Source organism: Helobdella robusta (genome assembly GCF_000326865.2).
Source record: "Helobdella robusta unplaced genomic scaffold HELROscaffold_40, whole genome shotgun sequence".
NCBI classification, from domain to species: Eukaryota; Metazoa; Annelida; class Clitellata; order Rhynchobdellida; family Glossiphoniidae; genus Helobdella; species Helobdella robusta.
Window position 1 is genome coordinate 591,891 of NW_008704903.1, and position 15,821 is coordinate 607,711.

Here is a 15,821-nt window from a genome sequence, read left to right on the forward strand (position 1 = left end):
GAAAATTTTTTTGAAAATGTTACTAATAACAAATCATCAACACCCAATAGCCCCCCCAATAACGACGACGATGATGAAAATGTTAGTCCTACTACTAATCCTAACCCTTATCAGCATCACATCATTAAAATCCATGATGAAGATGATGATGGTGACGACGACGACGATGATGGCGTCGGTGATTCTACACAGCCTTACATCTTATGCAAAGATAAAAACCTTCAGATAAGCTCGTACAAGTTCATAGATGATGATGATAGTGCTAGAGATGATGATGGTGATGGTGATGATGGTGGTAGGATGGATAAAAATGATGATGGTAATAAGGAGGAGAGAGAGAAGGCGAGTTGTGGTGAAAAGAAGTTGCGTGATGGTGATGAAGACGACGATGATGATTGCAGAAGGAAGGATGTTTCTCCTGATTCTGCATTCAACATTGAGGATGTGAATGGCAACAACAGGATCAATGTAAATGATATTAGTGATAAAATTTACGATGAGGATGGTGATGAAGATGACGACGACGACGATGAGAGTGAGGTAAAGAGAAACATGAAGCCATTAGAGATGATATCGAATCGGGTTGATTCAACTGCAACATGTGATTCCACATTTTTTGACAGTCTCTCATCAACTGCAGCGACTACATCAGTAGCTGCAGCAGCAACCACAGCAGCAACCACAGCAGCAACCACAATCATAACAGCAACTGATCCAGCTACTAATTCAACGATTTATTATGCTCCCATGACGACAGCAACGACATCAACCAATGACATCAATTCAATAAAAGCAACAACAGATCATATCAACGTGACAACAGTAGCAGTATCTAGCATCAATAAAACATTATCAGTGACGACAACAACTACTACAATAGCAACAACATCAGCAGCTGCAACAACAACCACAAACCTTAATGAACCAGACTGTTTCCAGTTCTCGGTTCCTTTACTTCCGACGACATCAACCCGATCTAGCAAGCTGAGACTCAGGTCGAAAAATAGGCGCTCCAAAAGTGAGGAGGATGATTTTCAACAGGGAAACTACAACATTCAATCAGCAGTTGCGGCAGCAGCGACAACATCGTCACCCCATCGCGCGACGAGACTAAACGAAATTAGTGTTAAATCGTTATCTAGAAAATCATCAAAAACTTTGGAAGAACGTAATGCGGTGGAAGAATTATGCGTGCAAACGTGCGTCAGCACTAGAGCTTCTTCCAGGCTACGACAACAGCAGCAGCAGCAGCAACAACCACAGCATACCTCAAAACAGCAGAAGATTACGAAGTTACAAAGTAGCAATAATGGCGAAGCCACTCAAAATAGTAGTTACGAAACATGTAAACAGGAAATGGATTGTAAAGAGAATATCGTCCAGGATACGACTGGTGAGTAAAAGTGACGATGAAGATGCGAATGGTGATCATGAAGATGATCATGTCATTGGTGAAAGCTAGCTATAGTAGTGATGGGTTTTAGGGATTTTTGTTCATTTCTACATGGCAAATTTTTCCACCAGCATGTTTCGTCTTCATAAAATATCATTTCCTCAACCGTATATCCTCAAACACTGCCATCATTGTTGCAGTATCATAATTTTTATCATGAATAAAAATAAATTCCTTGATTACAATTCATCTCACACTTCATCACCATCATCATCGTCATCATCCTCATTACATCATACAGTGAGTAGGCAGAGAAGAAGGAAGAATCTGATGTCTCTAACTGATCAGGGTCTTCTTAACTCTCCCATTCAACAGGTCTGTCTGTGTTTCTTTGTGTCTGTCTGTCTGTCTGTGTGTGTGTGTGTGTGTGTGTGTGTGTGTGTGTGTGGTGTGTCTGTATGTGTGTCTGTCTGTCTGTGTGTGTGTGTGTTTCTGTACAACTTAATGTCAAGCTTCGTTTAAATGGATTGATTTTATCATAGTAACAAATGATAAAGGTGAATCGTAATGATGATTGTTATTGATAGTGATAACGACGATTGCGAGAATGATGATGATGACGGTGATAATGAAATGGTGATAATTTTTACTCAAAAGCAGGATTCGGCGAGTTCAACAGCCGGCAAAACTCTGAATCGTTCTGAAAGTCCCTTGAGTACAATCAAAAAAACATTGGCCCAGCTCAAATGATGTGTTTGCGTGTGTGTGCGTATGTGTGTGTAGCTGGTGCGTACATATATTATCATACTTGGAAGTATTTTTCTATATGTATATGTATATATATATTGATATGATTAATATTCTAACCGACGTTTTTCTTTGGATATATAATTATAGATTGCGTTTTTTAATTAATTGATTAATCAATTAGTTGGTTATTATTATTTAGTTTTTCAAATGTCAATTTTTTTTATTATTATTATCATCATCATTATTTGTGTTTATCTCTTTGTTTTTCATTAATTTTCTGAGGTAAAAGATTTCTGTGCATGGATTGTGATGATTAATGCGGTCCAATTTTAATTTATACTCTAGTTAGTTTAAAAACGCAAGTGAAAACTGTGGTGTAATTTTTTAATGGTATGGTAGATAGACTTTAGGGTTCTGCCTGGTTGCATTGTTGGACATTGATCTATGAAAAAAAAATTCTTTATCATCGTAACTCTAACAATAGTTTCATTTTTATTATTTTCTTGCGTTTTTAATTTGCTCAAATGATTAGAAAATTAAAAATTGAACTTTAGAGGCTGGATTCTTATTTCAACCACCTACATAAAATATTTCAGCCGGCTCTGTCTTGGCTCACATTACATACATTCACACTCGTACATAAACACGTGAGATTTTGTCTGCAAGTTACTACTTTTTCTGTTTTGTTTTTCTTTTCAGCTGACAGATATTATTTTCTATTACTTTGAGGTTTTATTAGAATGGAAAATGTTCGTACATTCGGCAGAACTATCAGACATAAAGTTGAATTTTCGAACAAGAACAATGGACATGCTGTCATCTTTGCTGTTACATACTGTATTTAAATGTTGCGTTCCTACAGTCACAAATGTATAAATTAGATGGAATCATATGTATATGAATGGTACATGTAGACTGAATCGGCATTAAAAAGCACGCAATACTAATGTAGAGTTATTATAATGATGTATATATGGTGATTTATGTTAGAAGTATATGATACAAACGACGATATGGAAAGAGTTCCTTGCTAAATTAGGATTTACTGCCAATACAATCACTGACGTCAGGGTGCTTATGGATCCATTTGGAACCTTTCACAATCGAACGTGCGACATTAAGCTTGGTGCATAAAAAATAAACCAACCTATAAAATATTTTGAAAACATCTTTTTTATACTTTAGTTCGTTTGTCTTTGAATGTTTTATTAAATTTATCTAATCAATGTTATCGTTTTGTTATTTTAGTTTAATTATTTAAAAGTTCCATTTTTATCTCGTTTGAAAATGATGGTTAGGGAATCTGGTTTCTCCTCCGGCGGTGTGAACTTGCGAAGTAACGCGTCGACATCAGCAGCAACTACTACATCCACCAGCAACAAACACGGACCGACGTACACGGGCGAGAACAAGAGAACTAAGATGGCGTCCAAATCCAACAAGAAACTTATCCGTCTGGCTACAGTCCTCGCCTACGTACTGGCCGTCTCTCTGGCCGCCATTGTCCTCGCCATTTACTACATTTTCGTCTGGGATCCTAACACTAAACATCCGCAGCTTCATCAACAGCATCACCAACAGCAGCAGAAAACTAATGAAAATGGCGGGATTTCTTTACTGAATGAGAAAGCTAACATTGGTAGCATCATCGATCATAGTAATCGAGGCAACAAACTTCATGGAAATGGTCATCATGACAATGAGAGTTTTTTAAATCTGCACCTAGGTAAATAAGACCTAATTAACTGTTTAATTTATTTTAGGTTTTTTATTTTCAATAAATCTATCATTATAGAAGATGGTGCAATATTATTTTTGTAGTTTATTCAAATTTTGAAAATGGAGGAATGGCTTTTATTCAACTTTTATTTGTGTATGTATGTATGTATGTTATTGTATGTTCTTGTAGTTATTTTTAGTATAAAAAAATGAATATTCATAAAATTCTTACCCAGAGTTGACCAATGAAACAGATGTAGTTGACCACTTCACTGCTAACGACAACAACAATGAGCAAATGAACCAGGCAAATAACTCCACATGGTACGATCACCGCAATTTGACTGTCAACATCGACAAAGGAGAAATCAAAAATTAAATCTTGAAAACATTAAATCAAGAAAAATTTATTGTTCTCTGTTAAATAAGGATGATTTTTGTTGAAGAAATTTTATATTGTAGGTGATAAATATGTACTGATTATGTAACATGCTTAATCTTTGTATTTTTATACATTTTCAGTGTTTTGAGGTTTTTTGTACTTGCTAGTACAAACATTTGCTGGTAATTAAACACCTAAGTACTACTAGACAATGTTTTCATTATACATATTCTGAAGAGAACGATGATGATGATGAGAATGATGGGGGTGAGGATGATGAGAATGATGATGATGAGGCTGATGATGATGACACAACAATTGAATTTTTACAATTTTTACCAAAACAGATTTCTAGTCAATATATTTATCATTTGTTGTTGTCGGTGTTGTTGTAGCTAGTTTGATTTAACTTTGGTTGATATTAATAAGCTTTATTTTTTGACGCGAATTTGTGATTTTTTTTCTACTAAATCTATTTTAACGCGTACATTACCTTGCATTTATTTATTTTAAATTTAAATTTTACAGTAATTGAATTATTCCGTATTTTTGTCAAATTATTTTTATTAAATAATAATTAGTCATTTGAAAAGAGCCCTGTATTGTTTTATATTTTTAAGAAAGCATTATTTTTAATACAAAATTGTATAACGCTATATTTACCAATTATGAATGTTCTTGATATTTGTTTATTTATATGATATATTAAATTGAATTATTTATATTCAAATATTTATATAAACAATTTATGAATGGGAGAATATTATATTTCAATATAGTAGCGTTCATGTTTTAACTTTCAATCATTTAGTTCTTGTTCTCTGGTACTACAGCACTTTTTAATTTATTCTACGTACACACACACAAACACACACACACACAGATACACATTTATATATATATATAAAATATTTACATTTGTGATGAATCTTTTGAATATTAGTTATATTGTTGTTGTAGCGTTGTCGTATTTCGCACAATTTTTAGGATATATTTTATTAATTATAATTTATTAGGCATTCAATTATCGTAACAATCAACCCGATGGAACCTAATCATTATTTTTAATTCTTCAAAAACTTATATCTGATTTTTATTAAGATTTTATTCCTTATTTCCTCATTTTTTTTCTAATTTTCAACTTCTTAAATGTCGTACTATTGTGTCTTCAGAAGGTTTCAATAAACTTTAACGCGTTATTTTTCTGGTGATATTTAAAAAAATTTCAAGTTTATTTAAATAGAATTTAGCATTATTTTTCGTTACTTCGGTTTTGTTCTACCGTCTGTATTTAATGACTATATAACTAAGAGGTGAGCACACTTTTTGCCGTGAGGGCCTGCATTGAGAACAATTCGATTACGTCAAGAATTCGATGACGTCATAAGTTACCTTTTCCGGCAAAATCCGAAACAAAATGTCTTAACATGAAGTACTTAGGCTTCCTCTACTAACTAAAGTTAATTTTTTTTTAAAGTGAAATCGATAATGTCATCATTCTTATAAGATGCGAAACCTTAAAAAGTTAAATTTTTATTTATTTTAATAGGTTTTTTGCAGTCTCCTATCATTGCTTGGTCGTCAGTGCTATAAACAAACAAGACAAGTAAACGTCGGGTGAGGCCTGCTTTCTCTATTTATAAGATTTGTATAAAAATACACAATTATTATAAATATTTATCAAAAAATTATATCATTGATAATAGAGATAGTCCTCTCTCTTTCTCTCTCTCTCTCTCTCTCTCTCTTTTTCTAAATATTAAGTTGTAATATAGACAAATTTAAATCATCCGCATTATTCTTTATAGATAGATCTATCAATTAGATTAGATGGATTAATTTAATTAACTGAATAGCAGTGAGCGTATTGAAACTTGAAAAAATTATCAAACTAGTTAATTATTAATAAAATTTGCTTATTTAAGAGTACAGAAGAACCACTCACAATGCTGCTACTGTATTGTCAACTACTTGCTTATGTCATCTTCGATCAGTGTGGTTCAGTCGCCTCAAAACCAACCAGAGCTTTTGAATTCATGAAAAAAGTTTGTCTTAACTATGCCATTGTTTCGTCAAACTAACCTTTTTTAAAGAAAATTTTCCTATTAGTCTGGTAGCTATGTGAAATTTCGGTTTTGAGATTGCCCTGTGCATCGTGTGTCTGTCGTTTAACGATTTGCTGGTATGAAGTGCGGCCTTAATGGGAATCTCCATGAAAAAACTTTTGAATAATGATCGTGATTGAACTATAGTACATCATTATGACGCGAACACTTCTTGATCAACGTTCAAACTCAATTACTGTTCTTCATTTATTCTGTATAATTAACTGTCGGCTAATAAAAAAACCGTTAATTTTGTTTTTTACGCACCAACACAACACAAACAACCGTAACAAATCCTCCTTCCCTACTAAGCCACGACCCAAAACATCATTTCCCCCAACAAAACAGGAGAACGTAAGAGGAAAAGGAAAGTTGAAATACAATTTTTTCGATCCATCGGAAACAGCGGCAGAGGTCAATGAAGAAGATGAGAAGGACATGGTCGACAAACTTCTCAACTTTTCGCCTGCCAACTTCAAACCTGTTCAAGTCACACATGCTGTACCATTTCTTTTCGATCAGAAGGTATTTCTCTCTCTCTCTCCTCTCTCTCTTTTTCTCTCTCTTTTGTTTTATCTCTTACTACCTCTATTTATACGAGAAAAAACGGTGTAGCGGTAGAAAGGCGCTTAGTTCTTCGTTGCAGTGAGAGGGTTCGAACGCCATAAAGTCCTCGTCGTCATACATAATGCGTCTGATTCTCTGTTAGATATTGCTCTTCCCAACGCACGATTTCAATTGGCAGCAGACTCTTTAGATTTACATTCTGAATAAAACAATGTTTTGGATGAGTTCCCGCATATAAACGCTACGATAAACAAGTATATAACATCAACAAAATAAATCAGATTACCAAAAAAGATGGCCACTACCGACAAAACCAACAGCCCAGAGAAGCGGACGAAGTAGTGGACAAATGGACAATCGCCTTGCTCATTTTGCTGTTCGGAGTGGTAGTGGCTGTCTTGTTTCTCATCATGTATTCCATTTGTCTCCTGTCTGATTCACTGCCGGTCGTTGTCCTGACTATGGCCATTATTTTATTCATTGCCGGCTCTGTTATATCTTTGCTGTGGTTTTTTAAAATCGTTTGATGTGACGAAGTTTTATTGAGTTATCTGTCTGTCTGTGTGTGCGTGTGTGTGTGTGTCAATATTATTTTTATTTTATGTGTTAGAGTTTCTTGGTTTTATTGCAGTTCCTAATTCTTCGGTGAAGTTATATCTATTTAATTTTAGTGAGTTTTCATTTTATTAAAACGAAAATTTAATTAATTCAAAGCTAAAAATAAGTTATATATAAAATTGAGATACGCTCGCGCGCGCGCACACACACACACACACACACACAACTTATTTATAATTCTCGTCACCATCGTCATATTCACAAACATTATCATATCAATGAACCATGTATGTCATCGTCATTATTAAAGACGTCATCTTCATCATCATCTTCATCATCATTTTCATCATCTTCATCCTCATCCTCTTCGTCATCATCTTCATCATCATCATCTTCTGCCGGAAGTAGTAGTGATGGGCAATCTATCGTCATAAATGGTGGGGGCCTTCATGATTATCCCTATGGTACCAACGACGCACGTGCAACTGAAGATGAAGAGGAACAAACGATCCAGGACCCTGGCCACTAATTTCCAATCCTCACGAATCTGATGATGATGGTGATGGTGTTGATGATGATGATGATGCTGACGGTGGTGGTGATGATGATGATGGTGATATGATGATGATCAAGCTGATGACGATGATGGTAATGGCGGTGACTATATTTTAAATTTAACGATGATAGCTGCTGAAGCAAAAAACAGCAACAAAATTGAAAGTAACAGTAGATGTACTGTAGTAACAACAACAAAAAAATGACACTAACGACAATGACACTAACTTCAATGACGTTAAAAAAATGACACTAACAACACTAACGTTTGCGCCTTCGTCTTCATCGACCATGTGCCTGGCGACAAACTCGGAACTCTTCATGAACTGCCTCATAGGTCGCTGCCCTGATAAGTTGTTCTTACGGGTCGTTTGGTCGCTGGTTTGTTGTGGCGCGGCTGTTGCTGCTGCTGCGTCGCTGGTGGCTGTGACATCATCGTTGTCATTGTTTACGTAGGAGGCTGTATGAACATTGGCCGTAGGTTCTTTTATGTTTGAAATTTTTTCGATTCTAAACATGGGACTTCCGGGACATTTTTGTATTTTTACGTTCTGATGATGAAACTGCTGTTGCAATGTTGCCGGCGACCTAGTTCGTCGCTGCAATCGTGAAAGTTGTGCCGACGATGACGTCATTGTTGCTGTTGTTAGTGAGGTTTGCTGTAGTTGTTTTCGTCGAAAACTGTTTTTCTTTGAGTAGCCCCAATTTGATGAGATGCCCCCTGCTCCTGAGGAAGCCAAACTCCCACCCCCCAAGTAACTGCGGGTCACGTTGATGAGAAGCGGGTATGAAGACAGTGTCGTCGCTGTTGTTGCTTCTGTCGTCGTCGTGTTCTCTTTGCTGTGAATTGGAAATAATTGCGGTGCATGTTGTTGTTGTTGTCGTTTGCGTCGATACTGTTGTTGGAGTTGGTTTAATTTTGCGACGACTTGTTCATGCTGACTCTGCAGTCTTTTATACTCCATCTCTTGCCAGCTGTTTTTATGGAACCTGCCAACTGCTGCTGTTGCTTGTGACGTCATGACGTTGGAATCTGAATCTACATTGAACTCATGGTCGTCCGGTACATAATTTACATTTCTTCCCGTGACGTCATCCATGATGTTGTAAACGTTTTTATTCAATGGCTCCAGTTCACTGACATCGCCACTCAACTCCTCCTCAGACGATTCATTCCTAGTAGCGGCGTCACAAAACTTTTTATCCTGCAGACCGAGCAGTCGGGACAGGACGCGAAGGAAGAGGATTCGAACCCAGACAGGCATCGTGTGGGCGGACGCCGACCTGAAGTGGACGTTTAAGACGATGACCGTTGTGACGATGGAAAGAGTGACCAGTATCATCGTGAACAGCAGGAACTTTCCAATCAGAGGAATCACAAGGGATGTCGGGGGGATGATTTCAGCCAGCAGCAGAAAGAACACAGTCAAGGAGAGCAGAATGGAGATGCATAATGAAATCTTCTCACCACTGTCAGATGGGAGATAGAAGACAAGAACCGTAAGGCAGGTGATAGAGACGCACGGGATGATCAAGTTGACAGTATGGAAAAGAGTCTTCCTCCTGATGAAAATACTGAAAGTGATATCCGTGAAAGGCTCGACGCAGCAAGTGTAGTATTTCTGATTCCTGCGTCCCGGGACCTTCAACAGATCCCATTCCACGCTTTCCGTAAAATCCCGCAAATCTATACTACCCGAGTCTGTGTCGACAATTTCCGTGTCGTTGTCGTAAATGTCGCTGTTGTTGGCGTCACTTGTTGAGATGTCATGTTCGAAGAAGTTGTTGATGTTGTTGTCGTAAAGATGTTTCAGATCTACCTATATGTACGTATGTACGTGTGTGTGTTTGTTCGTTCATCCATTCATCCATTCATTCATTCATATGTTCGCTCGTTCGTTTGTTCGTTCATCCATTCATTCGTTCATACGTACGCTCGTTTGTTCGTTCGTTTATCTATTCATTCATTCATATGTTCGCTCGTTCGTTCGTTTGTTCATCCATTCAGTCATTCACACGGTTTCCATAATAAGCTTTGTGTTGGAATTAATTATTTTAATATATTTCATTTCATTTGTGTATATCACACACACACACACACACACACACACACACACACACACACACACACACACACACACACACACACACACACAAGCACACATGCATAAGCGTATTTATATGTTTGTTTGTTTGCATGCTTGTGTTTTTTTGTATATATGTCTGTCTGTTTGTTTTTTGGTTGTTTGTTTGTTTGGTTGGTTGGTTGAAAGGTTGATACTTTGGCTGTTTGGTTGTTAGATCGGTTGTTTCGTTGGTTGCCTAGTTGGTTGTTTTCTTGTCAGTTTGGCTGACTGTGTGTGTGTATGTATGTGTGTGTGTGGTGTGTGTGTGTGTGTGCGTATGCAAGCTGGTGTACTTGAAACCGCACCGCTCCTTTCTTACTTTACCATTTAAGAAAAAATTTCGTTTGTGTATGTCTGTGTGTGTGTCTGTGTTTGTTTGTGTTTGTTTGTTTGCTTGTGTTTGTTTGTACGTTCAAATACGTTCAAATTACCTTACCAAGTTTCAAAATTACGAAGTAAAAAAGAGAAAGAAAGACATGGTAAATTAAGTGACAAACATTACAACTACAGAGAATGTAGTGTGTATGTGTTGTGGAATAGTTGGCGGAAATGACGTCATATTATTATTAATCAACAAACTCCTTATTAATAACTTAATTTTATAACTTGACACAAATACACGCACGCACGCACGCACATCTCACACACACACACTCTGTTGTGAAGATCAATATGAAAAATGAATAACATCAAACCAATAAACTTTTTACTGATGTGAATGATTGAATTGATTTTAAGTATAATATATAAAAGAATTTAAACAAAAAAAATTAAATAAAAGAAATAAATATTTTCATTTTTCAATTGTTATGTGAATTCAACTATATAATAGTGTATTGTACACATACTCGAACCATCCCATCAGGAAGCCCGTAGGCATTCGTTGAATTCATTTTAGTATAGTTAATATATTGTTGTTAAACACATATAATAATGTTTCCTATACATTAAATAATGTTTTTTAATAATGTCAATGATTGAAATGATAAGAATACATGAATGGAACTGGTATAAATAGAAGCCGAGAACATGTTGAAATCCGACCGGGCGGTTTAGGGCATTCCCTTAGCGTCTGGTCCATTTTTTTACTTTATTTTATTATTTCTAGACTTCGTTACATATTATTTCTAGAATTATTCGTTTATTTTACGGTTATTATTATTGCGCGGTCATACACATACAAACACACACACACGTACACACACGTACACACACATACATACATACATGCATTCGTTGTCTTGTTGTTTTGTTTGTTTTATTCTCTTTTCCTTACTTTTTTCTTCGTAATCGTATAAGTAGGTAGGTTAATTCGTAAGTTGAGCTAATTGAACATAGGTGAGTTAATTTAGTGAACATAGGTAGGTTAGGAACTCTATTCTTTCATTCTTAAGTTCTATTTTATTTGTATTGTTTTGTATTGTTTTATGTTCAACACAGCACCAACAACAACAATCAAACACAACAATCAACACAATATTATTTTCCTTATATTTTAGTTAAATTATTATTTCTAGAATTCGTTATTTATATTGTTACATATTAATTCTAGACTTATTCGTTTATTTTACTGATATTATTAGTAACACACACACAAACACACACACATGCATACATACATACAAGCATACATTCGTTGTTTTGTTTGCTTGATGTTTTATCCTCTTTTCCTTACTTTTTTCTTCGTAATTGTACAAATAGGTAGGATTAATTCGTAAGTTGAGCTAATTGAACATAAGTAGGTGAGTTAATTTAGTGAACATAGGTAAGTTAGGAACTCTATTTTTTCATTCTTAAGTTCTATTTGTATTGTATTGTATTGTTTTTTGTTCGGCACAACACCAACAACAACAATCAAACACAACATTCAACACAATATTATCTTTGTTATATTTTAGTTAAGTTGTTTATTATTACTAGACCATTCGTTACTTATTATTTCTAGACACTGTCGTTTTATTATTAACCCCCTCGTGAACGGCTGCCTTGACGCGGCGAGGGGGCTTCTCACTAAATGCCGTTCAGTTTTTTTAGTTTTTTTTATTTAGAAAGTTCTAAAATAATCCAAACCTACACACATACAAAAAATGCATACATAAGTTAAAACATACATACATACAAACACACATACCGAAATACACACACATACACACACGCATACATACGCATACACACATACAAACATGGCTGTAATATTGTAGTAATTTGTCTATTTTTCTCTGTTTTTCCTACATTTTGTTATATAAATCATACAAACACATAGGAAAGTGTAAAGTTAGTTGAGTTAACTAGGGATTGAGTTAGCTGTGTGTGGGTAGGTGAGATATGAACTAATTGAACATGGGTAGGCCATGGCTGGAATTAAAGTTTAGAAAAAAATTAATCGACAAAAGGTAGGCAACTTTGTACTTCTCCCTTTCATGTTATGTGATTGTTTTTGTTTCGTGCACACACACGCAATACGCATACAAAGATACAAACATGATACAAATACGAAACAAACATGAAATAAACACGAAACGAACATTATACAAACTTGTTACAAACACTATATAAACATGATACAAACATTATACAAGCATGAAATAAACATGATTCATTCATTCATTCATTCATTCATTCATTCATTCATTCATTCATTCATTCATTCATTCATTCATTCGTTCGTTCGTTCGTTCGTTCGATCGATCGTCCGTTCGTTCTTCCGTTCGTTCGTTCGTTCATTCATTCATTCATTCTTTCATCCATTGATTGGTTGAAATATAAAAATCGAACCTGAAAGCCGTCATAGGTCCATGAGCCGAATTTGAAGCTGCACCGCTGCTCATCAAAGGGGTAAAACTCGACGTCAATGGGGCATGAACTTTTGTAGACGACAGGGGGCTCCCACCTCACCCTGCCATCGCTGTGAATACTGACCATGGTCATCAGGGTCACTTCGTAATTGCCATCTGCACTGTTTGGTTCATCAGTTCATGTTAATCAAAAATGTTCCGATCAGTTATTATCTGTATCGTGTTGTAAAGTGTATTCAGTAGATAAACACACTCATACGACACACACATATATACACTCATGCAACATTCACACACACAGACACACACATAGACACACACACACATACACACACACACACACACACACTCATTCACACACAAACAATTTTGTTTATATTAGGACAAATATAAAATGTGTTCAGATTAATTACATGCTACTTATATAATGTAATAAGTATATACACAATCATACAACACACACACGCACACATACATACACACACTTCTACCACAAACACACACACACTCATACACACACACTCATACACATACACATATTCACATACACACATACAACATACACACGCACGCACACCACAAACAATTTTGTTTGTATTTGGAGAAATATAAAATACACACACGTATGTTTTCTCTGACAATTATATTAATATTCTTGGACGGGTGGGCGGGCTATTGTTGGCATTGGGAATGATGACGACCGTGTTTGAGCAATGCTCTTGGCATTTACAATAAGTTTTATTTTCTATACAGTTTCTGACGTCATTGTTGTTGATGTTTTTTTGTTGAAGTTCTGTTGTCGATGTTGTTGTTGTTGTCGTTGGTGGTGGTGGTGTTGGTTGTTGTTGATGTTGTAGTTGTTGTTGTTGATGGCGATGATGATGGCTTTTTGTTAAGTTTGTTGTTGTTGTTGTTTATGGTTTTTTGTTAAAATAGATGGTATATTTTGTTGTTAAGTTTGTTGTTGGTGTCATTGTGTTTGTTGATGTGCTTGCTGGATGTTGTCATACAGTTGATGATTTTGTTGATGTTATTGTCGTCACTGACGATGACGTCATAGTTGTTGGTGATGTGGTTTGTAATGACGTCATTGTTGTTATTGTTGTTGTTGACGTTAATGACCCGCTAAGTATGTATGGAGTAGTTTGCGAATAGGTGTTGAGAGAATTGAAAATGTTTGTGTATTACCTTAAATGACATCAGCTTTGTTGTTGTTTTTGTTGTTGTTGTTGTGGCTGTTGTTGTTGACGTCGTTAATGTGTTTAATCTTTAATCTTTATGTGTTTATTATATTTTCAACTAGTAGCAAATGCTGGTCGGTTGTTCTTCTTCTCACTATTTTACGTTGTATATATTTCTGATATGTTTGGTTGATCAATTAGGAAGTTAATGAAAAATATGCCAAGAAATTTTGCGTTCATACTTATGTGTGTTTGTGTGTGTTTGTTTGTGTCTCTGTGTGTGTATGTGTGTGTTTGGGTGTTGTTATGTTTGTCTAAATTTTAATGATTTCAAGACATATTCCATAATATAAACTAAAGATTTTATTTAGAATTCAAAATATTTATGAAAATAAACAATTTTGAAAAAATTTCTCAAAAATATTTGAAAACGCATTCAATGCTTTCTATAACTTTGTATACTGCACTGTAAGTACTTGCTTCTAGGAACGATTGTTTGTATGTGTGTGTGTTTGTGTGTGTTTGTGTGTGTGTGTGTTTGTGTGTGTGTGATAATAAATGTGGTTATGGTAGTTAGTTGTGTGGTTGTAGTAGTAGAAGTAGCAGCAACAGTAGCAATCGTTGTAGTAGTAATAGAAATAGTAGTAGTTGCAGCAGCAGTAGTAGTAGAAGCAGCAGTAGCAATAGTAGTAGCAACAGCAGTAGTAATAGTAGTAGCAGCAGTAGTAGCAGTAGTAGTAGTACTGTGATTTTTTATTGTCTTACCGCATATTTATATGAAGTTAAAAATGTTTCTACATTTTAAAAAGAAACTAACAATATTACCATGCTATTTATTATTCCGCCAGTATAAAGCAGTATTGATTTGCTAAACTTGAAAAACAAACTTTGCATCGTCCAGTCCATGCTTTGTTCGACTTGCTTAATTCAAACCAGTTGGGAGAAGAAGACGTCATTTGGTTGAGGTTTGGTTATCAAGAAAAGAATACTAAGTATGTATATTGTGAAGTGTAGAGACTAACACTGTGTATGTATGTGTGTGTGTGTGTGTGTGTGTGTATGTGTGTGTGTATGTGTGTGTGTGTGTGTGTATCATTACGCACATAGTACATATGCATCCAACTGATCAAACGGACCTACAAAAGAAGCCTCACTATCACCAGATATAGTTGAATGGGAGTTTAGACTTGGAGGATTATTTGCAAGCTTGAGTTCAACGGAGCGTGCAGCTAAAATGATTCTTTCAGATTGCATTGTTGATTTGTGAATCCGTGTAGACCTATCACTATGGCCTTTTATTTATAATCTTTTTTGGCCCCCCAGTGTTCTTTCTCATCTCAAAAAGGTCCTGATTTGTAATCTTGTCTGGATTCGGCTGTTGCTCAAACAAAAAAAACTAGAAATATATTTCGAAGTTCGTTTCAAATACGACCGTATGTCATTTTCTTCATTAGCAACTAGATGTGCGTGTTTGCGGTGTGTGTACGTGTGTGTGTGTATGAGTGTGTGGGTTTATATATATATATACTAGGTATTTTTGCATGAACAAAATGAAAAAACTAAATAAATAAAATTTATTTTTTTCAAAATGGAATAAACTGGCATGATTGATGTTCAGTCGATGTTTTGTTTAGCATACATTACCATAGAACACGGAGCAGTGGATTTTTATGTTTTCATCAGCGATTTT

The 15,821-nt window shown here is 35.4% G+C and overlaps 3 protein-coding genes across 3 annotated transcripts in view; 2 read left to right on the top strand and 1 right to left on the bottom strand.

Moving 5' to 3' along the window:
- Window positions 1–3,433: 3,433 nt before the first annotated feature.
- HELRODRAFT_176915 (hypothetical protein) lies at window positions 3,434–4,241 on the top strand (the record flags this gene model as incomplete). Its single annotated transcript, XM_009025152.1, has 2 exons — window positions 3,434–3,869; window positions 4,099–4,241. The coding sequence occupies 2 exons, from the start codon at window positions 3,434–3,436 to the stop codon at window positions 4,239–4,241; spliced, it is 579 nt and encodes a 192-aa protein (XP_009023400.1).
- Window positions 4,242–6,190: 1,949 nt separating this feature from the next.
- On the top strand, window positions 6,191–7,443 carry HELRODRAFT_176916 (hypothetical protein; the record flags this gene model as incomplete). Its single annotated transcript, XM_009025153.1, has 3 exons — window positions 6,191–6,289; window positions 6,698–6,874; window positions 7,237–7,443. The coding sequence occupies 3 exons, from the start codon at window positions 6,191–6,193 to the stop codon at window positions 7,441–7,443; spliced, it is 483 nt and encodes a 160-aa protein (XP_009023401.1).
- Window positions 7,444–7,862: 419 nt separating this feature from the next.
- Window positions 7,863–15,821, bottom strand: part of HELRODRAFT_84500 (hypothetical protein) — a gene marked incomplete at both ends in the record, with an annotated part of 17,873 nt that continues 9,914 nt past the window's right edge. Inside the window, 5 exons of the mRNA XM_009025078.1 lie at window positions 7,863–8,021; window positions 8,296–8,595; window positions 9,172–9,731; window positions 11,771–11,825; window positions 12,931–13,111. Of these exons, the coding sequence (XP_009023326.1) occupies window positions 7,863–8,021; window positions 8,296–8,595; window positions 9,172–9,731; window positions 11,771–11,825; window positions 12,931–13,111 (1,255 nt within the window). The remainder of the gene's footprint in view (window positions 8,022–8,295; window positions 8,596–9,171; window positions 9,732–11,770; window positions 11,826–12,930; window positions 13,112–15,821) is intronic.